General features: G+C 47.0%; 5 protein-coding genes across 6 annotated transcripts; 1 reads left to right on the top strand and 4 right to left on the bottom strand.

Moving 5' to 3' along the window:
• Nucleotides 1-7,159: 7,159 nt before the first annotated feature.
• LOC108036658 (uncharacterized) lies at nucleotides 7,160-10,221 on the bottom strand. The gene is made up of 9 exons (XM_017112938.3): nucleotides 9,762-10,221; nucleotides 9,588-9,697; nucleotides 9,368-9,518; nucleotides 8,276-9,052; nucleotides 8,083-8,219; nucleotides 7,827-8,016; nucleotides 7,710-7,757; nucleotides 7,537-7,645; nucleotides 7,160-7,466 (listed from the first exon to the last, which is right to left on the bottom strand). The coding sequence occupies exons 1-9, from the start codon at nucleotides 9,886-9,888 to the stop codon at nucleotides 7,409-7,411; spliced, it is 1,707 nt and encodes a 568-aa protein (XP_016968427.1). The 5' UTR covers nucleotides 9,889-10,221; the 3' UTR covers nucleotides 7,160-7,408.
• Nucleotides 10,222-10,840: 619 nt separating this feature from the next.
• LOC108036291 (proton-coupled folate transporter) lies at nucleotides 10,841-13,776 on the bottom strand. The gene is made up of 9 exons (XM_017112303.3): nucleotides 13,518-13,776; nucleotides 13,341-13,450; nucleotides 13,111-13,261; nucleotides 12,866-13,055; nucleotides 12,489-12,811; nucleotides 12,089-12,234; nucleotides 11,846-12,035; nucleotides 11,627-11,783; nucleotides 10,841-11,566 (listed from the first exon to the last, which is right to left on the bottom strand). The coding sequence occupies exons 1-9, from the start codon at nucleotides 13,762-13,764 to the stop codon at nucleotides 11,509-11,511; spliced, it is 1,572 nt and encodes a 523-aa protein (XP_016967792.1). The 5' UTR covers nucleotides 13,765-13,776; the 3' UTR covers nucleotides 10,841-11,508.
• Nucleotides 13,777-14,606: 830 nt separating this feature from the next.
• LOC108036442 (DNA repair protein RAD51 homolog 3) lies at nucleotides 14,607-15,755 on the top strand. The gene is made up of 3 exons (XM_017112582.2): nucleotides 14,607-14,857; nucleotides 14,919-15,430; nucleotides 15,493-15,755. The coding sequence occupies exons 1-3, from the start codon at nucleotides 14,607-14,609 to the stop codon at nucleotides 15,753-15,755; spliced, it is 1,026 nt and encodes a 341-aa protein (XP_016968071.1).
• LOC108036443 (uncharacterized) lies at nucleotides 15,434-16,401 on the bottom strand. Its single transcript, XM_017112583.3, has 2 exons — nucleotides 16,266-16,401; nucleotides 15,434-16,199 (listed from the first exon to the last, which is right to left on the bottom strand). Exons 1-2 carry the CDS (start codon nucleotides 16,388-16,390, stop codon nucleotides 15,752-15,754), a joined length of 573 nt encoding a protein of 190 aa, XP_016968072.1. The 5' UTR covers nucleotides 16,391-16,401; the 3' UTR covers nucleotides 15,434-15,751.
• Nucleotides 16,402-16,598: 197 nt separating this feature from the next.
• On the bottom strand, nucleotides 16,599-26,054 carry LOC108036441 (dnaJ homolog subfamily C member 13). Of its 2 annotated transcripts, none has more exons than XM_017112580.3 (22): nucleotides 25,942-26,054; nucleotides 25,387-25,631; nucleotides 25,197-25,337; nucleotides 24,886-25,030; nucleotides 24,529-24,727; nucleotides 23,963-24,467; nucleotides 23,727-23,905; nucleotides 23,459-23,666; nucleotides 22,988-23,398; nucleotides 22,588-22,929; nucleotides 22,316-22,524; nucleotides 22,089-22,257; nucleotides 21,257-22,024; nucleotides 20,622-21,200; nucleotides 20,450-20,561; nucleotides 19,222-20,395; nucleotides 18,644-19,166; nucleotides 18,095-18,588; nucleotides 17,660-18,035; nucleotides 17,477-17,599; nucleotides 17,157-17,415; nucleotides 16,599-17,100 (listed from the first exon to the last, which is right to left on the bottom strand). In XM_017112580.3, the coding sequence occupies exons 2-22, from the start codon at nucleotides 25,576-25,578 to the stop codon at nucleotides 16,985-16,987; spliced, it is 7,224 nt and encodes a 2,407-aa protein (XP_016968069.1). In that variant the 5' UTR covers nucleotides 25,579-25,631; nucleotides 25,942-26,054; the 3' UTR covers nucleotides 16,599-16,984. The 2 variants fall into 2 exon arrangements, with proteins under 2 accessions (XP_016968069.1, XP_016968068.1); XM_017112579.3 differs by having other exon boundaries at nucleotides 24,529-24,730.
• Nucleotides 26,055-26,502: the final 448 nt, after the last annotated feature.

Raw genomic sequence — 26,502 nt, forward strand, 5'->3', positions numbered from 1 at the left:
ACCGACGAACACTAACGAAACCACCGAATCTTCCGTGCCATCGACGAACACTAACGAAACCACCGAATCTTTCGTACCGTCGACGAACACTAACGAAACCACCAAATCTTTCGTACCGTCGACAAACACTAACGAAACCACCGAATCTTCCGTACCGTCGACGAACACTAACGAAACCACCGAATCTTCTGTACCACCGACGAACACTAACAAAACCACCCAGTCTTTCGAGCCTACTACAACAAATAAAAACATGAGCACTAACAAAACCACCGAATCTTCCGTACCGTCGACGAACACTAACGAAACCACCGAATCTTCCGTACCGTGGACGAACACTAACGAAACCACCGAATCTTTCGTACCGTGGACGAACAGAAACGAAACCACCGAACCTTCTGAGCCACTGATAACCACTAAATACTCCACCCAATCTTTCGTACCGTGGACGAACACTAACGAAACCACCGAATCTTTCGTACCGTGGACGAACAGTAACGAAAGCACCGAATCTTCCGTACCGTCGACGGACACAAATGAAACCACCGAATCTACCGTACCGTCGACAGACACTAATGAAACCACCGAATCTTCCGTACCGTCGACGAATACTAATGAATCCACCGAATCTTCCGTACCGTTGACGGACACTAATGAAACTACCGAATCTTCCGAGTCACCGACAACCTCTAAAGATACCAACGAATATTCCGTACCGTGGACGAACACTAATGAAACCAACGAATCTTCCGTACCGTGGACGAGCAGTAACGAAACCACCGAATCTTCCGTACCGTCGACGAACACTAACGAAACCAACGAATCTTCCGTACCGTGGACGAACACTAACGAAACCACCGAATCTTCCGTACCGTCGACGAACACTAACGAAACCAACGAATCTTCCGTACCGTGGACGAGCAGTAACGAAACCACCGAATCTTCCGTACCGTCGACGAACACTAACGAAACCAACGAATCTTCCGTACCGTGGACGAGCAGTAACGAAACCACCGAATCTACCGTACCGTCGACAGACACTAATGAAACCTACGAATCTTCCGTACCGTGGACGAGCAGTAACGAAACCACCGAATCTTCCGTACCGTCGACGAACACTAACGAAACCAACGAATCTTCCGTACCGTGGACGAACACTAACGAAACCACCGAATCTTCCGTACCGTCGACGAACACTAACGAAACCAACGAATCTTCCGTACCGTGGACGAGCAGTAACGAAACCACCGAATCTTCCGTACCGTCGACGAACACTAACGAAACCAACGAATCTTCCGTACCGTGGACGAGCAGTAACGAAACCACCGAATCTTCCGTACCGTCGACGAACACTAACGAAACCAACGAATCTTCCGTACCGTGGACGAACACTAACGAAACCACCGAATCTTACGTACCGTCGACGAACACTAACGAAATCAACGAATCTTCCGTACCGTGGACGAGCAGTAACGAAACCACCGAATCTTCCGTACCGTCGACGAACACTAACGAAACCAACAAATCTTCCGTACCGTGGACGAGCAGTAACGAAACCACCGAATCTTCCGTACCGTCGACGGACACTAATGAAACCAACGAATCTTCCGTACCGTCGACGTACACTAATAAAACCACCAAATCTTCCGTACCGTGGACGAACACTAACGAAACCACCGAATCTTCCGTACCGTCGACGAACACTAACGAAACCAACGAATCTTCCGTACCGTGGACGAGCAGTAACGAAACCACCGAATCTTCCGTACCGTCGACGAACACTAACGAAACCAACGAATCTTCCGTACCGTGGACGAACACTAACGAAACCACCGAATCTTACGTACCGTCGACGAACACTAACGAAATCAACGAATCTTCCGTACCGGGGACGAGCAGTAACGAAACCACCGAATCTACCGTACCGTCGACAGACACTAATGAAACCACCGAATCTTCCGTACCGTGGACGAGCAGTAACGAAACCACCGAATCTTCCGTACCGTCGACGAACACTAACGAAACCAACGAATCTTCCGTACCGTGGACGAGCAGTAACGAAACCACCGAATCTACCGTACCGTCGACAGACACTAATGAAACCACCGAATCTTCCGTACCGTCGACAGACACTAATGAAACCAACGAATCTTCCGTACCGTCGACGAACACTAACGAAACCACCAAATGCTCTGTACCGCCGATGAATATTAATAAAACCACCGAGCCTTCTGAGTCACTGATAACCACTAAATACTCCACCGAATCTTCCGTACCGTGGACGAGCAGTAACGAAACCACCGAATCTTCCGTACCGTCGACGAACACTAACGAAACCAACGAATCTTCCGTACCGTGGACGAACTCTAACGAAACCACCGAATCTTCCGTACCGTCGACGAACACTAACGAAACCAACGAATCTTCCGTACCGTGGACGAGCAGTAACGAAACCACCGAATCTTCCGTACCGTCGACGAACACTAACGAAACCAACGAATCTTCCGTACCGTGGACGAGCAGTAACGAAACCACCGAATCTTCCGTACCGTCGACGAACACTAACGAAACCAACGAATCTTCCGTACCGTGGACGAACACTAACGAAACCACCGAATCTTACGTACCGTCGACGAACACTAACGAAATCAACGAATCTTCCGTACCGTGGACGAGCAGTAACGAAACCACCGAATCTTCCGTACCGTCGACGGACACTAATGAAACCAACGAATCTTCCGTACCGTCGACGTACACTAATAAAACCACCAAATCTTCCGTACCGTGGACGAACACTAACGAAACCACCGAATCTTCCGTACCGTCGACGAACACTAACGAAACCAACGAATCTTCCGTACCGTGGACGAGCAGTAACGAAACCACCGAATCTTCCGTACCGTCGACGAACACTAACGAAACCAACGAATCTTCCGTACCGTGGACGAACACTAACGAAACCACCGAATCTTCCGTACCGTCGACGAACACTAACGAAACCAACGAATCTTCCGTACCGTGGACGAGCAGTAACGAAACCACCGAATCTTCCGTACCGTCGACGAACACTAACGAAACCAACGAATCTTCCGTACCGTGGACGAGCAGTAACGAAACCACCGAATCTTCCGTACCGTCGACGAACACTAACGAAACCAACGAATCTTCCGTACCGTGGACGAACACTAACGAAACCACCGAATCTTCCGTACCGTCGACGAACACTAACGAAACCAACGAATCTTCCGTACCGTGGACGAGCAGTAACGAAACCACCGAATCTTCCGTACCGTCGACGAACATTAACGAAACCAACGAATCTTCCGTACCGTGGACGAGCAGTAACGAAACCACCGAATCTTCCGTACCGTCGACGAACACTAACGAAACCAACGAATCTTCCGTACCGTGGACGAACACTAACGAAACCACAGAATCTTACGTACCGTCGACGAACACTAACGAAATCAACGAATCTTCCGTACCGTGGACGAGCAGTAACGAAACCACCGAATCTTCCGTACCGTCGACGAACACTAACGAAATCAACGAATCTTCCGTACCGTGGACGAGCAGTAACGAAACCACCGAATCTTCTGTACCACCGACGAACACTAACGAAACCACCGAATCTTCCGTGCCATCGACGAACACTAACGAAACCACCGAATCTTTCGTACCGTCGACGAACACTAACGAAACCACCAAATCTTTCGTACCGTCGACGAACACTAACGAAACCACCGAATCTTCCGTACCGTCGACGAACACTAACGAAACCACCGAATCTTCTGTACCACCGACGAACACTAACGAAACCAACAAATCTTCCGTACCGTGGACGAACACTAACGAAACCACCGAATCTTCCGTACCGTCGACGAACACTAACGAAACCAACGAATCTTCCGTACCGTGGACGAGCAGTAACGAAACCACCGAATCTACCGTACCGTCGACAGACACTAATGAAACCACCGAATCTTCCGTACCGTCGACAGACACTAATGAAACCAACGAATCTTCCGTACCGTCGACGAACACTAACGAAACCACCAAATGCTCTGTACCGCCGATGAATATTAATAAAACCACCGAGCCTTCTGAGTCACTGATAACCACTAAATACTCCACCGAATCTTCCGTACCGTGGACGAGCAGTAACGAAACCACCGAATCTTCCGTACCGTCGACGAACACTAACGAAACCAACGAATCTTCCGTACCGTGGACGAGCAGTAACGAAACCACCGAATCTCCCGTACCGTCGACGAACACTAACGAAACCAACGAATCTTCCGTACCGTGGACGAACACTAGCGAAACCACCGAATCTTACGTACCGTCGACGAACACTAACGAAATCAACGAATCTTCCGTACCGTGGACGAGCAGTAACGAAACCACCGAATCTTCCGTACCGTCGACGAACACTAACGAAACCAACGAATCTTCCGTACCGTGGACGAACACTAACGAAACCACCGAATCTTCCGTACCGTCGACGAACACTAACGAAACCAACGAATCTTCCGTACCGTGGACGAGCAGTAACGAAACCACCGAATCTTCCGTACCGTCGACGAACACTAACGAAACCAACGAATCTTCCGTACCGTGGACGAGCAGTAACGAAACCAACGAATCTTCCGTACCGTCGACGAACACTAACGAAACAAACGAATCTTCCGTACCGTGGACGAACACTAACGAAACCACCGAATCTTACGTACCGTCGACGAACACTAACGAAATCAACGAATCTTCCGTACCGTGGACGAGCAGTAACGAAACCACCGAATCTTCCGTACCGTCGACGAACACTAACGAAACCAACGAATCTTCCGTACCGTGGACGAGCAGTAACGAAACCACCGAATCTTCCGTACCGTCGACGAACACTAACGAAACCAACGAATCTTCCGTACCGTGGACGAGCAGTAACGAAACCACTGAATCTACCGTACCGTCGACAGACACTAATGAAACCACCGAATCTTCCGTACCGTGGACGAGCAGTAACGAAACCACCGAATCTTCCGTACCGTCGACGAACACTAACGAAACCAACAAATCTTCCGTACCGTGGACGAGCAGTAACGAAACCACCGAATCTACCGTACCGTCGACAGACACTAATGAAACCACCGAATCTTCCGTACCGTCGACAGACACTAATGAAACCAACGAATCTTCCGTACCGTCGACGAACACTAACGAAACCACCAAATGCTCTGTACCGCCGATGAATATTAATAAAACCACCGAGCCTTCTGAGTCACTGATAACCACTAAATACTCCACCGAATCTTCCGTACCGTGGACGAGCAGTAACGAAACCACCGAATCTTCCGTGCCATCGACGAACACTAAAAAAACCACCGAAACTTCCGTACCGTCGACGGACACTAATGAAACCACAAAGCCTTCCGAGTCACCGAAAACCTCTACAGGCTATACCGAATCGACAAACACTAATGAAACCACCGAGTCTTCCGAGTCACCGACAACCTCTAAAGAGACCACCGAGTCTTCCGTACCGTGGACGAACACTAACGAAACCACCGAATCTTCCAAGCCACCGAAGACCCTTGAAAACAACACCGGATCTTTCGTACCGTCGACGAACACTAAAGAAACCACCGAGCCACCAACCACTAAAAACACCATCGAATCTTCAGTACCGTCGACGAAGACCTTCGACACTACCAACAAACCTTCCAGTCCATCGACAACTACTAAAAATTTAATGAAATATTACGTACCTTCGGCGAATACTTACAAACCCATCAAACCTTGCAAGCTACGGGGCAACAGTAAAAAGACTATCGAAACTTCTGTACCATCGCGGATCACTTACAAAACCATCAAACCCTTCAATCCACCGACGGCCATTAAAAATGCGATCGAATATTCTGCTCCACCGACGACCACTAACAAAACCATGGAACCTACTAAGCCCCCCACGAGTATTAGTAAAATCACTGAACCTTCTGAGCCACCAACGACCGAACTCAATCAAAAAACAGAATCCTTTGAACCACTAAGCAGTGCCGAAAAGTGGACCTTGAACAGTGGGGCAATAGGCACAAAAAAAGTGGGCAAGTGTAAAATTGCCTTTTTTGTTTTGGCAACGATTACACTTTTATATAACTAACAAAAATAAAAAGAAAAGAAAAATGTGGATTAAAATTTGTGACCGAAAGGGCCGTGAAAGCACAAAATGTTCATCGGTTAGAAGTAATGAATTTATTAAATATTTAATAAACTACGGCAACTTGCCGATTCCTCATTGTACCTTAAGTTTAAACTTTTGGCAACAGTATGCAAATAAATAAATTTAATAAAAACAAGGAAGAACGCTATAGTCGAATTTAATAAAAACAAGGAAGAACGCTGTAGTCGAGTGCCTCCACTATCAGATACGAAAAATACAAATGCAGATATATAAGCAGCAAAGAAATATTCTTAAGCGGAACTTACCGGCTATTTTGGTATATGTTATGCGGGCGGCAGATAGTTTTAACATTTAAGCCATTTGGGGGCGTTAGAGTGGGCGTGGCAAACATTTTTTTAGATGAATCGAAAGGTTTTGAACAAGATAAATACATTTTAGCAAAAAAAAATTTCTAGCGTGACAACTGTGGCCACCAAAGTTTTGGTCAATCGATAGGTATTGATGAGACAAATACATTTCAGTTAAAATTTTTGTTCTATCATAACTAGGCGCTACAGATACACGCGGACTGTGGGCATTGAAATGGGCGTGGCATCCCGCTGAAACCAACTTGCGCTGCGCAGGAACTCCAGGAACCTCCACGCCAAGTTTGAATATTCCAGCTACGGACAGACGGATTAGATCTACTCGGCTAGAGATCCTGATCAACAATATATATACTTTATGGGGTCGGAAACGCATCATTATACCTGTTACGTACTTTCCGACGAATCTAGTATATATATAGTATATATAACGGGTATAAATACTGTTACTTAACAAAAATATCTTTTCACGAGGTATACATTTTTGATATCATGATTTCTGACAACATTGAACATACATTAAAATAAATAACCAGAATGAAAGTATCTCGTTGGGCACGCTGCAATGCTCCGAAAAAGGCAGACAACGACCCATAATATGATAAGTACCTAAATGTTAATCTGGTTTGTGAATTATAACAATTTAATTAACTAAGATAGGAGAGCCCTCTTAATAGTATCTTAAAAAGAATTCAAAATACTAAAGGGTAAATTATAAATAAGCAAGTCAAACAGGATCCATTCGTTTAACATATAAACGCTTGTTTTCCGGATTCACATCTTTAAATTCGCTCCACTTGTAAATTTGGATTGCTTGCTTGGGGTGATCACATGTTAATTTGGCCACAGATCCGCTGTCTCAGCCTCACTTCAGAACCTTGGCGTAGTGATCTTTGTGCCTATATTTGATCCGCAAGACGTACCTGTGAGGGGAATCGGAGATGTGTGATCAATTAGCGGGTTTTGGAGAGGGGCTTTCCCCGTCAAGCTCACCCGATAAAGACGAATGAGAGCAGGTACAGGAACGAGCTGACGAAGTTGAACAGACCCGGGTAGGTGGTGAGCGATCGCTTGTAGATGAGGGTATAGAGGGGAGCTGCCACTGTAATTAGCAGTAAAAGAGTCAATAAAATAATAAACACGCAAACGGCACTAGCTCCGCTTACCGAATGGCGCAAACGACTGCAAAACATTCTTGATGGAGAAAATCTTGCCTGCGAAAGGGAGAGGTAAAATGGTTATACTTTTAGAAACAGCTGGGGAACAGAATTCGTTAATCTCACCCAGATCCGAGGGAGGTACTATATTCGATACTATAGTGCGACACATGGGGCCTGAGATGGAGCGGAACACTCCTAGGGTAACCGAAAGGTACATGTGCCAGGGCATCGTTGCAAAGCCCTTAGCCAGATTGTTTAGAATCTCCGAGAAGAAGGCCAGCAGAGCTAAGGTCACAACCGACAGGCGAAAGATCTGAAATAAACGCACAATCTAGTTAGGAACTTCAGCCCCACGTAGGGCGCCAAATAAAAATCTAACCTTCCGCAGGATCAGGAATCCAATAAGTGCGCCAATCATGGGCACCAGGTGGCTGACTGTTTCGAAGAACGTGTAATCCCGCACCGTCCAGTGGAATTTCTCCCGCACGAACAGATACATTACAGTCATCACGCCATCTAAGAGCGATCAATAACATAAGCTTTGGAATTAGCGGGACTAATTAGGGACTTACCGAAGACAAAGATGGACAGGAACATGGCAAGGGTGACAAGCCAGATGATGGCACGCGCGTGATGATCGCGCCGCTTGAAGCAGGTGCTAATCATGTCTCTGATGTGCACCACACTGAACAGACCCGCTTTCTTGGACCGCTCCTTCGCCTGCTTGCGCTTTAGCTCCGCCTCCGCCGCCTTTTGCGGCAGTCGCTCCACGTACTTGGCCAGAAGATCTTCGTCAAAGCTCATTGCCGGTGTTGCCGGCGTGGGCAGTTCCATCTTCTTATCCTTCTCCGGCTCCCCAGAGTCCATGAAATTCGGTGGACAGTCGATGGCCACGCGATCCAGTTGCAGATCGCAGGCGGTGATCGGCACGTCCTTCTCCTTGCAGTCCTTCCCCCCATTCGCAGCGATCGCGTTCTTGGCTTCTTGTTGTTGATGATAGTGCAAGCTCTCCGGCACAAAGAAGATTATGAATAACGTGGCGAAGGTCACGATGCAGCCGGAAAGGCCAATGGTCGCCGCCGAACCCACAGCAGCGTACACGAAGCTGGACAGTAGGGATCCACTAGTCAGGCCGATGAAGAAAAGCGACTCCATAAAGATCATGCGGTAGGGACGCGACTTGCAGTCCGTGATGTCCGAGATGAAGCAGAAGGCGGCCACTGAGAAGACGCAATTACCACCGAGCAAGGAGTGGGGCACTGCGGCCAGGATGTACCACCAGGGAATCACCACGTAGTAGCTGGACAGCTCGCAGATGGCGGCCATCATCAGGAAGGAGGCGGAGAACCCTGCACAGGGAGAATAATACATAGAGTGTGTCTGTTTAAGTGGTAAACTGCAATCTTTAAGTTATTGGGACTTTAAAATTTCAAATTTAAAGTTAACACTTTTAAAAAGATGAAGTAAGAAGCAGCAGTATAATTTGCTAATCCCGAGTTAGAGGATTGTGTACACCTGTTCAACTATGTTAAGTGGGGGAAATTCTATTGTGATTTCTCTCCGCGATTGTGTAATATACATTTGACGTTCAGGTAAATAGCTTGCTCGAAAGTGTTCATAAGTTAGAAGTTTCAACTGAGAACTGAAACTAAAACAGGTCTTACCTATCATAGAAACAATTAGCAGGGGCTTGCGGCCGTAGTGATCCGACCAGGAGCCGATGAACAGGCCGCAGAAGGCTGGGACAATGCTCTCCAGGAGGGTGCGAGTGAGGAACAGGTTGGCCACATACGGCTGCAGCTCCGTCTCGATGGCCTGCAAAGCGGAGAAGTAGGATCAGGTCGTAATCTAGAATTTCCAGATCGGAAGAATTGTAGAACCTACATTTATCTCGGCGCTGGCGTTCTTCACGTCCAGTTGCTTGCAGTCGGACTCATTGTAGTGAAAGATCACCGTGCACGTCTGGTAGATGACCTGGTTGCGCTGGATAGTGCCTGGACGTGGGGTCGTATGGTCATTAGACGCCAGATGCTGGGTACCGCAGACCGGGTCACTCACCCGATAGCGTGTGCGAGAACAGCAGCATGAAGACAACCGGTTCTATGTAGAACATATGAAACACCTTCTGCCATTGCAGATTTCGGAGCTTTTCCAGCGTAAACGCATTCGAGGCCTTCTCCACCATGGCTGCTGCGCCTTTGGACAAGTTCTTGAACCCGATTCAATGTCTAGCCGCTTGTGTTTTGGGGGTTTTCGAACTTGGTGGGGGCCCCTCAAAGGCACATTGCAACACCTGTCACGTAACCGCGATGGCAGTGAATCCCCTGGCGCCCTGCACTTCCGATCAGGTTTATGGGTTACTAATGCCTAATTCGAATATTATTCAAGCGCTTGATTGCCGCGACAGCCGGGAACACGAAACCGAAATCAAAAGCCAATCCCAAACAATCCAATCCGACGGCGACGACACACGGCTTGCGATTAGAGTTCCGTTCTCGAAATGAGCGGCTGCCGCGCGATCCGTGGGCTTTTATAGTGGGTCTCTCGGCGGTGGCAGGTACTATACCCAGTCACACAGGTGAACAGTTGTTCATCTAGGGCCGCATCAGTTCCAGCGGCTAGATTCGAGGGAAAATGTGCTGCAGGCCCGCCCCACCAGATTCCATTCCATTCCAATCGAATTCAGCCAAATTCCATTTCCCTGCCGGCCTGGCTTAAATTGGATTTGGGCCCTTCCACCAACACTAAGCCCACTTTTGATGGGTGAAACGTGAGAGACGGCTGAACCTTTTGTTTGTTTTCATTTCGCTCATTTCGCTGGCGAATTCATAGTAATTCGCGTATTTTTGGATCGTGCAAATGAGTAGCACGAGTCTAAAAAGTGTTAAGCAATTCTGCAAAACCCGAAAATAGCGGAGAGAATTTGATAATGAACTAAAACTATTAACACACATTTCCAAGATGATTTGTAGTTTTTTTTTAACAGCAGAATGTCCCATTTGCACTACATTTTAACCTTTCTGCTCTATAACACATTTCCATTCCCACACTTTCCTATCAAGGAATTAATTTGCTGATCTTAAACTTAAATAGCAAGCATTATATAAGAAGAGTCACAAAACCCACGAAATCACTAGTGTTTTAATTGTTTTTGCTTCCAATAATTATTTTATATTAATTTTAATTGGTCTGATGACAGTTCATGCGATATGGTCTGATACAAACCATGTGGAGTTCCAGGGATTTCGTTGCGCTCTGTTGGGCCACTAAATTCGTGCGTAAATTGAGTTCCATTCGGTGTTTTGCTTATACCGCTCAAAGACCGATCTCGATCAAGGGTGTAAAAAACCTGGCGACTAATTTTAAATTAGCAAGTGGAATTAGCATTTGCTCAAATCTCTGGTTAGCACCAATCATTGGGCCCACAAACGGATGCACAGTCTTAATATTTTTATATATATTCCGTAAAAATTGTCAAGTGACTGCGCACACGCCACAGGCTTGCGGCAATAATAACCCATACTTTTGTTAATGAGAAAATATTTTGAGTTTTGTAATTAAACAATGTTTCCCAGGGGAAGGGAAAGTGAGATCGCGAAAGATAAGCAAAGTCGGGGGTAAGCGATACAACAATTCCCCAAGCTTCACACATTTGTATAAGACTGAATGACAATCGAATATGTAAATAGGTTTGGATTTTGCGTTGAGAGGTAGGTGGGGGAGTCCCGGCTTAACTGATAGCCAAACTTCAGCATGACCGGCGCTTTCTTCCACTCTTCTTCTGCACTTTGGACAGAACGATCAATCACTTAAAGACCGGTTCGTAGTACACCTGATTTCTCGACTTCTGATGCCAAACAATGCTGAAATATTTGGCATAGACTTTACGAGAAACCAATCGCAAATGGGTCAAAACAACTCACCCCAGGAGAATAATGGCTATGCCATAGAGAAAGGCGCTAAACACGTTGAAAATACCCGGCTCGGTGTCCAATGTACGGGTGTATATCGCAACGCACAGAGTGGATGATATTAAGGGGGAGAGAGCTTGCAGGACACCAAGGAGGGCGAAGATTTTACCTGAAATGGGAAACCACAGACAGGGCTGGGAACAGAAAAACAAGCTGGCAATCCGTACTTACCCCTTTCATCAGCAGGCAGCAGATTGGTGATCATGGTGCGACACATGGGATTCACAAGGGACTTGAACACGCCCAGTCCTATGGCCACATAGATCTGCCAGCTCACCAGGGCAAAAGCCTTCATAAGGCTGCTGGAGCAGTGGCTCAGAAGGGATACCAAGGCCAGCCACAGAACAGCCGATTTAGTGCACTATCATAGGGATAGTTAATATTAGGTCCAGTTGAAGAACAGCAAAAACTCACCATCCTCAGGGACCAAAGGAAGAGAACTCCACCGGAACCGGCCACTGCAGGAACCAAAATGCTCACCGTCTCGTATTCGGTAAACTGCTTCACGGTCCAATGGAACTTGATCCTCATAAACTTGTAGAACACAGAATTGCTACCATCTGGGAAAGGGGGGAACAACCTTAAAATAACTACCTTAAACGGGGTCTACATATGTGACAGCTCAAAATCTGATTTATAATTATTTAAAGTTGATAAAATATTAATTATTTATGTTGTACTTAAACCGTTTTCAGAGCGCTGAGTTAATTGAACGGGTAATTCGTTATTTTTTCACCTTGATTTCTATTATTTTTGCCTATGTATAATTTTTGAACGATGTTTGAATTGTAAATGAATATTATTTTTGACATACCTGAGACAAAGGCGGTAAGCCACAGCACTACCATAATGGTGAGCAAAATAAAGCGATTCTTGTGCTCCCGGGGCTTCGTGCAGGTGCTCCACAAGTTCTTCAGTAGAGAGAACACACTACTGCCAGCCGTTGAGGTTGGTTGTGTTCGGTTCCTGAGTGGCAAACTCTCCGGAAGAAGAGCCGTCATCAGGAAGAGAGCCGCGAAAATGGCCAAGGCGGAAATACTAAAAACAATGTAGGAATTGGTGTCCTCATAGGCGTAACCTGAACCGAAGCTACCAAGGAACAGGCCCACATATATGGCCAGTTCGTAGGCGATCAACCTGAAAGTAAAGATCTAGTCAATACGCAACATAATATTTTATATGACTACGCACCTATAAGATCGAACTCGGCCCTCCGAGACATCGCTGATGAAGCAAACAGCGGCCACGGAGTAGGTGACACTGCTTCCCAAGCAGGAGAGTGGCACAATGGAGAGCACATACCACCAGGGACTAACCAGGCCGTGAGTCTGCATGGCACGGTAAGATATTGCAGCTGAAATGAGATACTGCAGGCCGTAGCCTGGAAGTCGGGATAATGGAAGAAGATTTAATGATGGACGATGGGCCGAACACACCTAGAAAAGAGCCCATGAGCAGAGGCTTGCGGCCATAGCGATCCGCCCAGGATCCGGCAAAGAGTCCACAGAAAGCTGGAACGAAACACTCCACTAGCCTCATTGCCAAAGTCACCCGGGCAGCATATGGTTGCACCAGCTCCTCAATTCTCTGGAAAAATAATAATAATAATAATAAATAAAATAAATATTAAGTTCTTAATGACCTCGAAAAGTTAATATATATTAACCTTTGTCTCATTCGTTGCATTCTTAGTACCCAGCAGCTGGCAAATGCTATCAGGATAACCGAAACCCGCTGTGCAGCTCTGGTATATGACTTCATTCTTCAAAACGGTGGCTAAAAACCATGGAAATACCCTTGTATTAAGAAATATATACGACTTAGTTAGTCTCCCTATACTTACACGAGAAGTTGTACGCAAAAAGCAGGACTAAAATGAAGGGCTCGAGTAGATATATACACGGTGATTGGTGGTTTGACGCCGGAGGATCTCCTGGGAGTTCCGTGTTCTCGGCAATGACTGGCACATCCGATTTAAGGCTTCCACCCAGACTCTCCTCGCTCCTTATGCTATTAGACTCAGGATCTCTAGCAGCGGATCTCTGGGCTTTGGCAACCAGATTTTCATGGGCATGAGGGCTCTCGTCCATCTCTGCAGTTCAACTGAGTCTTACACTTGACTTATTGCCTCAGACGAGAGTGGACTCGATTTCAGATAAAGAGACGGAATACACTTATGTGTGGGAGCAGCTCTCTTAGCTGGGATTCCCATTCGGAATTCGTAAATATAAAGTACACGCTTCTTCTGTCACCCCTTCTAATCACTAAACCCAAACAAAAACCGAAAACAATTCGTTTATGATTTATCATCTTGTGGTTTTTCTCTAAGACAAATATTATTTATATTTAGGTGATCACAGATGACAATTGAAGTTAGTCTATATCGGGCAGGCACTGTATCTTTACTGTGATTCCCGAACGTGAGTCAGTTCTGAACAAGACATTTGCTCTTAGGGACTTTTTTTATTGACTTGACGTGCCTTATCTGAATTAAGACTTGAGTTGCGGTTACAAAACTAAAGATAAACCTTCATTAATATGCATGTCGTGAATCGAGTGAGAATTAAGCCTAGTTAATTAATGATCGACTTTTTAATGTGTGCTAAGTTTAGGTACACAGATTTTTCAATGGAAATAAAAAGATAGGTTAAAATATAGTTTTTTCTATTCAAACAAAGAATATGTATATGTTTTAATAAAAAAGAAGTTGATTTTTTAAATAGTCTTTATTAAAAACGTGGTATTTATCTTATTTTGTTTCCAGTCACAGGTAGAATAGCATTAATCTTATTCAGTTTCATTTGTTTCCTGTGATAGTTAGAATTTGAATTTAACCGCGCTGCTATCGAAAGTAAACTAAATTGACAAGTGATCGATGACGATTGTTCGAAGTCGACATTTATTTAGAAATAAACAAATAAAAGCGCGCAAAATGGATCTCCAAGTTATGATTCTGAAAACTCCTACGGGAAAATTGCTATCCGAATACCAGTTAAATTTACTCAGTAAAAACAATATAGAGTCCTTGATCGATTTTTATGAGGCGGATGAGGGTAAACTCCAAAATCTGCTGCTCGTCAATATGGAGTCCATTCGGGAAATGAAGAAGGAATTGTCACTGCTGTCCAAGTCGCTTCAAGAAGAATGCTCTCTGGATGTTGAATATGGCACGGGCATAGAGGAGTATGTCATTTTAACACTTTCCCAGAATTAGGTTATATGAATATCTATGATAACCGATCAGGTTGGACAAACTGTTGGACTCCGTGGGACAGCCCTTCAAGCCGGGCAGGGTCTGGGAACTCTGTGGTCAAACCGGCGTGGGCAAGACCCGGGTGATGTACACCTTGGCCTTGAATTTCGTTTGGAAGCACGCCCTGCAAGTGCTGTTTATCGACACCAAGCGGGACTTCTCCTGCCAGAGGATACAGGACATGCTCCTGGCCAGGAACACTGATGCTGAAACCACCGAGAGAGCCATGAAAGCTGTCAAGGTGGTGCAAGCTCCCACAGCCACGGACCTAATTAATGTGCTGATAGCTTTCGATCAGCAACTGACCGACAAGATAGAGGCTGCCGTGCACACCAAGTTCGTGCTTATTGACTCCCTGGCTGCTTACTTTGCCCACTATCGCGGCAGAAGGATGCAGAGGCTGAGAAAATCCCTGCTGGTGGAGCTCGCTTGCAAAGTCCGCAAGCTGGCTGTCCGGGGCGTGGCCTTTATAATCGGCAACCTTTCCTTTTTTGAAAGAGATGGTATACACTTTATACAATTCTATATTATGGAATTGAAACTATTTGCTACGTTGTTTTAACAGATAATGGTTACGATGACGGAGAGGACGATGACAACAATGAGGACGCTGACAACAATGAGGACGCTGCGCCAGTAAAGTTGGAGCCCATGCTGGGTGCCTACTGGAGCTCGGTGTGCACACTAAGGCTGTCGCTGGAGCTGACAGAGGATGATGACTTCACCCGCCAAGACGATGGCCTGCGTTCGATGCATGTAATCTCCAATACATACGGCCCCGATGGTGACCACTGCCTGCTGCGAACCACAGAGGCCGGCGTGGCTTAGCGGCGCGAAAAAGGATTCTGCGGATTCTGCTGCATGTATGATTTCATTACCCGCTTGCCCGGCTGCAAAGCATCACCAAGTCCAGGACGCTTCCGCTTGTTGGGTTGCCCCGTAGCTGCCGTCATGACCACGGCCACTGATGGAACCGGTACTGCACTCTTCTCAGCCGCGTCGTCCACGGACAAGTCGGAATCATGGGCGTACTGGCAACTGGTGCCGAAGCGGCAACGTCCCCTCCTGAAGTTCCAGCAAATTTTTCGACCGTTCTTCAACTGCAGATGCGCATCGTTGTCGACCATCTTGACGTGCCGCTCCAGTGAGGCGGTCTTGTGCAGCTCCGCCTCCAGGAAGGGATTGCTGAAGACATCGCCCTTGCCCGCTCCTTGGGACAGAGCTTGACTTGCACTGGGCAACTTGGGAGGAGGCTTCTCTGTTGGCGGGGCACTGCAGAAAATTATAAGTAATATGTACCTATCCAAGTGAAACTAAAAAAAAGTGGAAGAAGCTCACGGCTTGGGCTCCTCGTCTTCAGAGGATAGGCTACTGCTCTCTCCATCGGACTCGGAGGAATCGCTATAATCTGCCACCAGAGACATTTGTTTTCTTTTTGTGTGCACCTGGAGTAAACAAAACATTTGCCTGAAGAATCCTCTAACGCGTTTTGTGGTAAGACTAGAAAAATACCAAAAATATACTGTTTGATACCCTATATTACGCGAAGGAAAAAGAGTACTCGCACCTTTAAAAATAAGAACTATTTATATTTATTAAAAATACTTTTTCCAAGGAAAATATTTAATATTTTGAAACTTTAATAGATTTTATAGTCTCCGCATAAAACACTTGTTTTCATTTTTAATGAATCGGCTTTATTCCATAATATGTATAATCACTTTATGCATGCTCTAGTTAGGTTGTTTATGATCGGTGTATAAACTAATAACTAATTATTTATACAGGTTTTTTATAAATATAAAAAATGAAACTTTGTTACATTTTAATAATATGTGGGCTGACGAAAGTCGCGCCTGCCTTTTCCACGCTACGTACAATTGGCTGCGAGTGTAAAAAATATGATAAAGTTTAATACAATAATTGGGGTAAACCCGTGCAAGTCCGTGTCCGTTTCCATATGTCTGATTCCGTGGCAATCGAAGGCTCCATAATAGCTTAATCAACTCAAATATGCCGGCCTAGGCTTTAGCCTTGGTCCGGCGGATAACAAGTCGCTAATCGATGGGTGGACGGGCCGAGGGATCGTCGCGATCGATGGGCGGCGGGGAGGTGAGCACTTCCACGCTTTGCGCAGGACCCGCCGTCAGGTAGCCAGCCGTGGGATTGACTCCTTTAAAGGGGATATATTTATGATATGTCATAGTACTGTTTGGATCCTCAACCTACCCGTCAGATAGCCACGAATGGTGGTGTCGGCAATGAAGAGGTCGTGACGCTGGTCCTTAAACTCGGCCCACACAGGATGCTTGAGCAAGATCTGCGTGACACGATCGCCGTAATTGAGATTGTGCGTCATGCCCTTAAGCGCCGCCACTATTTGCGCCTTTACCGCCGAAGGATTGTCCACGAACTCCAGTCGGCTGTCCAGCAGCCCCAGCAGAAATGGTATAAGACCCACTTCTAGGGATTGACTAATCAGCGAGTCCTAAAAATTAAAGAAATTCATCAAATTAAGAGATCTTAAATTCCTTGCTAGAAAGACTTACATGCTGGTGCTTGAAGAGTCGACTCAGTGCCTCGCAGGCCTTCTCGATGCAATCCCGGTTGTGCTCCATGCACTTCTTCAACGGCGCCACGCATTCCGTTTGTGAAATGGCACTCACGCAAAACTAAAATGTAATATTTAAACTTTAAATTATATTAATACTAAATGCTTAATAGCACCCGACCTCAGATAGCGAGAGCTGATGTAATACTGATAGCGTGTTCTTTGGCTGCACCGAGAGCAGGTTAAACAGCTTCGGTATGTGTCCAAGCACTGGTATGTCGTCCGCCAGATTGGGCTGCGAGCGCAGAAGCTCAACCAGCGCCGTGGTGGACAGGTCCAGGACATCCTGCTCGGAGGAACTTTTGCCGATCTGCTCAACGACAAAATCCAGGAGGTCTGAGAGGAATTGCTTTGGCTTGCGCAGCGTCCAGGCGGGATTGCTCACGAACAGTCTAAGGTAGACGCCGGCCACAACGATTTCGTTGGATACAATGTCCTTAAGTATTTCCGGATCCTTCCACACATGGCGGGGATTCTCCTTCTGCAGCTGATAGAATCTGGAAGGAGATCAATTGTAAGAACGTGTCCAACAAAGCTGCTGCACTCCATTGATTACCTTTGGCATGTGTCGGCCACAGCATCGCAGACATTTGATCGCGTGCTGTCGTTCCAAATCAGCTCTGGGTGTTCGTGAATAGACTCGAATAGCTGCACTGATGTGGGCGGGGACTCCACCATGGCGTCGATGAACAGAGCTGGCAGAAATTTTGACACCGTAATCCGCACCTTGGGACCGCTCAGACGATCCGCCGTCATCTTAGCCAGAATACCCGCGCACATTTCGCGTATTTGGGGGTTACGGGAGTTGCAGAACAAGTCCAGCAGATAGATGGTGGCGCCCTTGGTCTGGGCTTCCTTAATCATCTCCTGCACGTTCATCAGACCTGAAAGAGTCTCCAGCACTTTTACTTGGCTGGCACGAAGCTCTGGATCCTTGAGAGCCACCAGGTAGTTGCCCAGAATCTCACAGGATGCCACCTCCGAGACGCACTCCTTGTTACGCGATACCAGAGAAACCACTTCCAAGGCCACCGTTTTTACAGTAGAGTTCTGCAAAACAAAATGGTTATTTGATTTCTTACAAAAATTTAAGCCAACTCCTTACATCGGAGAATATGTTGCTGGCCAAGAAACCAAAAATCATATCAAAGTTTCCGATGCACTGGATCTCCACCTCGGCGTTCGCCTTGATCACTGCTATCAATGCTTTTAGCACCATGGTGATGTGCAGCTCAAGCTTGGCGTCGCTGCCGAAGTCGTATTTGCTCTGCTGCAAAGCCAATTGTTGTTCCGTCTGGGCGTCCGTCTCCAGCTTTTTCCGGCTCTTCGATCGGTTGTAAGCAGTAAGCACCTCGTCGAAGGTGCTGCCCGGTTTGCCTGTCGAAGCCTGCTGCAACTGGGGATGGTTGGGCGCCAGAGTGGGGGTCAGAATGCCATCACTGCCCATTTTGGGAGCAGCGCTAGCAGCAGCGGCAGCTGAGGCCGGATTTTTCTTGTACTGTAGAAACTGGAAGGCGTGCTTAAGGTATTCCAGCAAATCCATGATAAAGAGCTTTGGGTTAGCAATCGGGTGGGTTGGCATATCGTTGTAGATGCGTATGAATATTCCGCCGATCTGCAGCTCATCTCTGGAAGAAATATAAGTTATAAACGAGGCTTACAGCTGCTGTCCATATTGCTTACTTGTGTGCATCGAACTCAAAGGTGGACACCAGCTCAGCTAGCTGGGCAATGTCTTCATGCGTCTCCTTGGCGGAGGCCGTTCGCTGCTGCTCAAGGAAATCCTTGAGCTGAGCGCGGGTGCCATTGTCCCAGATGAGGTAGGGATTTCGGGTGTTCGCCGTGAGCAGCTTAAGCACGTCGCTGTCGCGGCCCGTGGCCAACTGGTTGGCAATGTACCGGGTGAGCAGGCGATCGAGCACCTTTTTGATCAGTGAGTTCTTCGCCTCCCCCGTCACAATGTACTTCTGCTGGATGGCACTGGGACTACTCCTCGCCGGCTGCTGCTGATGCTCACTTTCAGTCGGCGTGGAACTAGAGGTGTCACTGCTGCCGGACGAAGTGTCCGGTTCCTTTTCCTTCCCGCTCGTGATGGCCAACTGTTTGCTTTGAAGCGGATTGTGGGCGTTCTGGGTGTACGTTGAGTTCGTGGCGGCGGGCAACGATGGCTTCGGTTTGATGGCTGGTGGCGCCTTGCCTGCTGGCGAGTTGGCTTCGCTTCCCGTCAACGGTTTTTGGCGCAGCTCCATGCTGTAACCCGCCAGGGAGATGCACCCAAGGACGGCCATCTTGGCCAGATTGTTGGCCAGCTGCTGCTGGTTGGACTTGTCGCTGACTTCCACACCGCTCTCGTCCAGCGTGTAGTCGTACTCGAAGATAAATAGCAGCAAGGACCAAAGCACACCATTCCGAGACAGTTGACATTGCAGGTCGTAGTTGTTGGCCGCCAGACTTGTCACCAAGCTTACCGAGAGCGTGTGCTTAAAGTAGACCACCCGGCACACGTCCGACAAAAGTTGTGGCAGCTGGATGATCTTCTGCTTGCACTTTTCAAAGTTACACGCTACTTCGAAGCATCGCGTCACGTTCGATATGACCTGGTAGTGCAGCGAATCCGGTTTGGAGTCTACTCCCAGAATGGACACGCAGCGGGTGTAGGCCTCCAGAAGCGCCTCGATACCTTCCTCCCGGCGCAGTTCTTCGGCATTTAAGGCGGAGCAATGAACTGTGTGGTAACACAACTCAGAGGCAGCTGTCAGCAGCTGCGCCTCTTTTGAGAAAAGCTCATCATCCCGGGTCTCCAAACGAATGGTCTTTATGAGCTGAGGGTAGCCAGCGTATTTGTAGGGTCGCAAAACTGTACAAAGCAAATAAATAAAGTTTTAGCCTAAACAAATTGGTGAAAACTTACCATTAGGATAACGCTCAAAAAGAATGCTCTGCGTGCGAAGTATGAGCACAATATTATTGGGATCTGGACCACCCGAGCTCCACACATTACGCGAGCAAAGGAACTCATACGCCTAAAAAAAAGAATCGCTGTTAAAGATCATCGATTAACAGTTGGTTCCTGATCTACGCACCTGATTCACTTTCTCGAAAATCTCTCGCCCATTGGGATTCTTGTCAGGATGATACATCTGCGCCAGCTTGTAGTAGCTCTTGCGAATCATGGACTCGTCTGGCTTAGGAGTCTTCGTAAGGTCGATGCCTAAGTCCTGGTAGGCCTGTTGGATTGTCATCTGAGGAGGTTTCTTCTCCACCTCTTTTCGCCAGGCGTCGAGTGTGTGCTTTAAGAGCTGCACTGGATCTGAGATGGGCCAGTTGGGGAACTTTTTGGTGTCACAAAGGTGACGCAGGTAGTAGATGTGACAGAAAAGCTCATTCTCCAGCTGTGGATAGCTGATCACTGGAATGGCCAAGTACGGGTACCTCGCCATTGTATGACCCCGAAGTCGAGGCGTAAAGTCCGCGATATGGGCGGCTATCTTCTCTATCAGTAGACGTCGCATCTCCGAGCTCCATATCACCTCAGGCGTATCGAACTCCCCGAGGAAGATCTCCGCAAACTTCTCTGCACTGTAGTTCTCCAGGAAACAGACCATAGCCTCGGGCAGCAGCTGGCCAAGGATGCTGCGGTGCATGATGCCAGATTGAGAGGTCTGTCAAGAAAAAAAATTAATAATTAAGCTCAGCCCTTGAATATATTATAATCTACCTCTTCGCTGCGGAATCCCTGCTTCATGTGCGTCATCTTAAGGAATCTGGTGATGGGCAGAATATTGCTTCCCGTGTACATGAGCATAAAGTAGAAGACTCCCGTGAGGTAGACTTTAGGCATCTCCGGATTGTCCTCCATAATCTGGTAGAGCAGCGTGGCCACGCGCTCCAGCAATCCGGGATCGTGGGTAAGGCAAACCTGAACCACATGCGGTAGGCAGATGAACTCCGAAAGTTTACGGGACAACTTTGGACCTGGGATGAGCACAGCCACGCCGTTTTGGGTGCGACTAGGAAAGAAGCTGGTGCACTTGATCAATATGTCTAGGATCTTTGAAGACAGCTCAGTCTCGTCGTAGAGCGGAGTGCCCTTGGCGATGAGGCACCACTTCAGCTGCGGGATCTGCTGAAGCGATCGCCAGCCATCCATGCCGATGGCCCAGCATCGGGTCTTTGGCGTGATAAGCCCTTTCTGCCAAAGGTCCTTGAGCTCCGAATAAGTGATAGGTCCCTGACGTTCTGGCTTTTGGCCATCCTTCTCGATGTTGTAGTACCAATCTTTCTCTTCGTAAGCAGCCATATTGGGACCTGCTTCAATAACATTCGTTTTGGTATTGAGCTGAGCCCGGCCCTTGTGCAGATGGGCCAGAGTGATGAGATCCACGAGGCACTGCACATGATCGATAAGGGCTCGACTGTTGGATTTCTCCAAAACCAGGCAAGAAATCAGGTTGATCAGGGCATCGCGCATTGAGGGGGAAAGACACTGAAAGAGATTGTATTAATGTTAATAAAAATAATCGCCTATTTAAATATTTCTTTTAACATACTCTATCGCTAAGCTGCAGGATGTAGGACATATCGTTGAACTTGCCAATCTCGGCATGGTAACGTCGGTAGACTTTAGCCAAAGCTTGCAGAGAAAACACAGTCATCTGGTCATCATTTACGCGCTGTCGACACAACACACGTCGATACAAGGCATTAAACAGTTCAATCCTAATAGGACAACCGGGTTTACATCTGGATTTTAGATTAGCTTAAAGAGTGAACTCACGGGTCCTTCACTAGATTTTGCGGCCAGTCGTCCTTCTCCAATATCAGGCGAATATAGTAGTCTCCAATTTTTATCTCATCAGCTAGACACTGGTAGCCCACCTCGAACTCCTGGTAATTCCAGGCTACAATCATCTGGCCAGCCAAGTCACGATCGTTGAGGAACTGCCGCAGCTCGTTTTCCAGGCACATGCGCAGCTCCTCGCGGGTCTACAGAAATATTTAAAATATTTATCCCATTTATAATTTTTGAAATTATATCGAAATATGTACCTTATGATTCCATATTAAATTTGGTAGACTGTGATCTTTGGCAAAGCTGTAAAAGAAGAAAGGCAGATTCACAACGACATCAGATGTCTTTTTCTTCTGGCGTCTATTTCGCAGCACCACTGGACGGTTTTTCAGCGCCTGAGCCGCTCCATCCTGTTTCTCGATGAGGTTCATGCCCCAGTGCTTGATGCCTTGTAAATGCTTCTCTATCACATTTTTTCGGGTTTTGTTGGAATGTTGTATTGCGAATTTAAGATTGTCGCGGAAATTCAGCTTGTCCTCCTCGATATCCGACTCTGGAACAGACTCCTCCGACTCTAAGAATGTCAACAGGCCAGCGGGCTGCAAAAGTAATTTCAAATTATAAAATTGTTAAGCAATACAATTGATTACGACTTACAAAGATGCGTTTAAACAACTCCATGGCCTCCTCGCTGTCTGTTAACCACAGTCCAATTAAATGTCGTGATAACTGACGTTGCGTGGTCTGGGTGGGATCATTGGACGGCGTGTAGAGGGCCACAAGCAAGTGCCGGCACAGCGCCGCCTCATCCAAAGCCAAGGCCTGCATTTGCTGTGCCACCTGCAGTTCACCCTCCTCTATGATGGCCCGCAGTACTAGGCCAGCTCCCTTCACGATCGCCAGCGACGGGTGCTGGAACAGTTTGTACAGATAGCGACCACGATCGGCGACCAGCTCCAGCAAAATATCGAACTGCTTGCCGTCAGTGGTCTCGCTGTAAGGCACACACAAGGCAAAGGTCATGAAGTCTAGCATGGCTGAGAGTACCAAAGCACCACTACCATGGCTCTGAAATTAGAAGAAAGGGTTGCAAAATATTCTAGCGAAAAAAATTAGATTATTAAATACCACATGGGTTGTCCACATGTTTAGCAGCGTCTCCAGAAACGATTTAGATGACAGAATGGATGATTTATTTAGTTGCTCCTGCTTTAAATCGTGGTCAGAATTAACCGAATGCATAAGGGAGTTGATCATGTCAATTGCGGAATATGTCACAGCCAGATCCTTGCGCCTTAAAGCGGCCACTACCTTTGTACCGATGATCTCACGAAAGCTAATGGTGTGTTAAACTTTTGAAATTGGGTTTTGGTAAATGGCAACTTGATCTTCTTACCCCGTGAGATTGGTAAAGGCTGCGTAGCCTACCTTGCTGGCCAGCAGACGCGTAAGTGCATGGAATATAGCCTCCAACTCCAAGTTACTCAGCTGGGCCGTGGGGCTGTCAAGCTCTTTCTGTGCCAAAGCCTGCAGGGCACTTAGGATCAGCTTGTCTTTGTTTTCAGCAAACAAGCTCTGAAAATTGGCCAATTGATAAGCATGTTCTTTAAGCAATTCATTGGAAAAACTTACATCCTGAGTAACACTGTAATTAAGGCCACTGTGAGGCACGTTAGCATTGAAGCGCTCCAAGATCTCGTACCGCTTGGAAGGGTTCTGGAAATTGTTGATGACCAGGCGCATCAAGTTTGCCTCCGTCTCCTCGTCTACGGAGCTGCTCAGGGGCACATACCGCTTGCCACGCGGCGTGTTGCCAATACGAACGTGAACATCCTGGTTGCCACTGGAGCGCACCGCATCCAAAAGAGTGGCCAACAGCGAGTCTCGATCGTTGGTGCTATAGCTACGTACGATTCCGTTTTTGTACTCAATGCTAAAGCGCTGCAGGTTGTCCTTGTCGCGAACCAGGGCGAATACGTCGGTAAGCGGGCGCAGGGTGCAGACGCTATAGGTTTGAGGATCCCGCTCCAGCAGCGTCACCTCTGTGAGGCACAGAATGCGTTTCACTGGATCCGGATGGCGGGGCGTTATCTTATGCACTGAGAACTCGGTTGACGAGGTTTGAAACTGGTCGCCGCTGGGAATGTAAAATTAATTAGCCAACTGTTTTCCTTAATTAGTTGATCCTAGGGCCTCACCTGAACTTTCCGAAGCGCTGCCTCTCGAACTGCTCCAGCGTGATCTGACTCTTGAGTATTTTGGTTTCAATTCCCAGAAACTGGGCCGATCTCTGTGCTATATTCTGCACGATCTCGTGGTGATTCAGCGCCTTGAACAGATGTAGGCGACTAAAGCCACCATAGGCCATCACAATTCCGCCCTCATAGTCCGAGATGCCTGCTTAAAACGTGCGCAAACGTAAACAAATACCAAAAGATGAGTGCAGCAAGCAACAAAAAAAAGAACAAAGCGTACACAATGAATTAAAATTCAGGCACATGATGACGAAACAAGACACATTAATTGATGCAAGCGAGTTGAGTGTGCATAGCTACCTATTATTCCCTCTATGTCCTTGTACATATAGCTGGCCAGGACGTCGTTGGTCGTGGGATCAAGCTGGTCCAGCGAGCAGGGCGTGACCTCCAGCACAGTGGGCAGGCTGATGCCCGACCAGTGGTACTTGTAAGCACTGAAGCGCTGTGGGCGTACATATTGTTATGATTAGATGTATGTTGTTTACATTTCATATCAAGTTTTCAATAAAATCAAACAGCGCAGTGATTCGAGTTACTCGAGTGGATCTATTACCAAATCGCTATCGGATTTCATTAGAGCCATTGAAATCTAAAATAGATTAGCTAACCTGAGCATTTTTCGGCTTGTCAGCGAATTCCTTGTAGTATTTTAATATTGAGCTAAGTATATCATTGCGGTACTCCGACGACAACTTGATTGTATCCAGTTTTTTGTCCTTCTTGATGGTCAGCACGAACTCATTGGGAATCTGAAAAACAGTGTTACTTAAGATAACCTGGACGATATTTTCAACTCACATTTGAGGTCTTGGAGGGAGCTGCTGCAACGACGTCCGAGTAGGACCATCGGTTGGTCAGGTCGAGCTTGTCCGGATTGTAGGTGGATATGCCGGCCGTGCCGATGGAGAGGATGCGCTTGTACCTGCCCTTCCAGGAGTGCTTGGTCACCAGGAAGCACTCCAGGTCGACGTTTTCCCTCGGCGGCTGCATCGTGTCTTGCTCCGATTCCAACTGATTACCTTCCACCCAGTATTAGTCAGCAACTAGAGGCGAAAGAAAGATATATGTAGAGTGTGGGAATGGGAGTTCAATCAGAGCGAAAGCTTCTCTGCCAACTGGCTTCGGGCTCGCTGCGCGGTTTCCAAATATCCAATTGACTTGCCCCCGACTCCGGGGCACTGATTAATTAAGTCGGCTGGGGCACTTATCAGCAGAAGTGCCAGCGGAGCCCCAACAAAGGCCAGAAAAGGGGAGTAAACGCGAACGTGACGAGTGCGGAATGCTGCGGCCCCAAAAGCGCAGTCCATCGGACTAGGCCATTCCGGCTGCCATCCCTCTTTCGCGGCGGCTTACCTTAAACATCTAACACATTGTGCCCACTTGTGCTATCCTCTATTTAGCCTACTATCCTCCGTTTGCAGAATTTTTGCAATAAACAATTTAGCAGTAACACGGCTACACAACACTAATAAACAGAGCTGCAAATATCGGTGGCACTTGTCTTGCCGTCTATCGATGTTTTTCAGGGCGATCGATAGTGGCCCGTTTGGCAACACTTAAGTTGAGGGTATTAATGAATAACTTTTAAAGTTATATTTGTTCCAGGTTGTTACATATATATATAACATCTATTTTATTCATTTCTATTTATTTAAAGGAAGGAAAGGAAAATTTTAAGGGAGTCGTGACCAAGGTAATCACTTGAAACATTTACTATTTTGGTCCCAATCACTTAATATTTAAATACACTTTTTGTTTTTGATAGCAATATTTGTTAGGCCGTTAAATGCCAAATGTACTTTTGGTGAGAATATCCTAAACATTTATTTTATATCTAAGAACATATCGATACCATCGATAGTTTCAAAGTGTTCCCATAAAAACATTGCCGGTCGGGGAAAAACTTGAATTTTT

Source organism: Drosophila biarmipes, chromosome 2R (assembly GCF_025231255.1).
Source record: "Drosophila biarmipes strain raj3 chromosome 2R, RU_DBia_V1.1, whole genome shotgun sequence".
NCBI lineage: Eukaryota > Metazoa > Arthropoda > Insecta > Diptera > Drosophilidae > Drosophila > Drosophila biarmipes.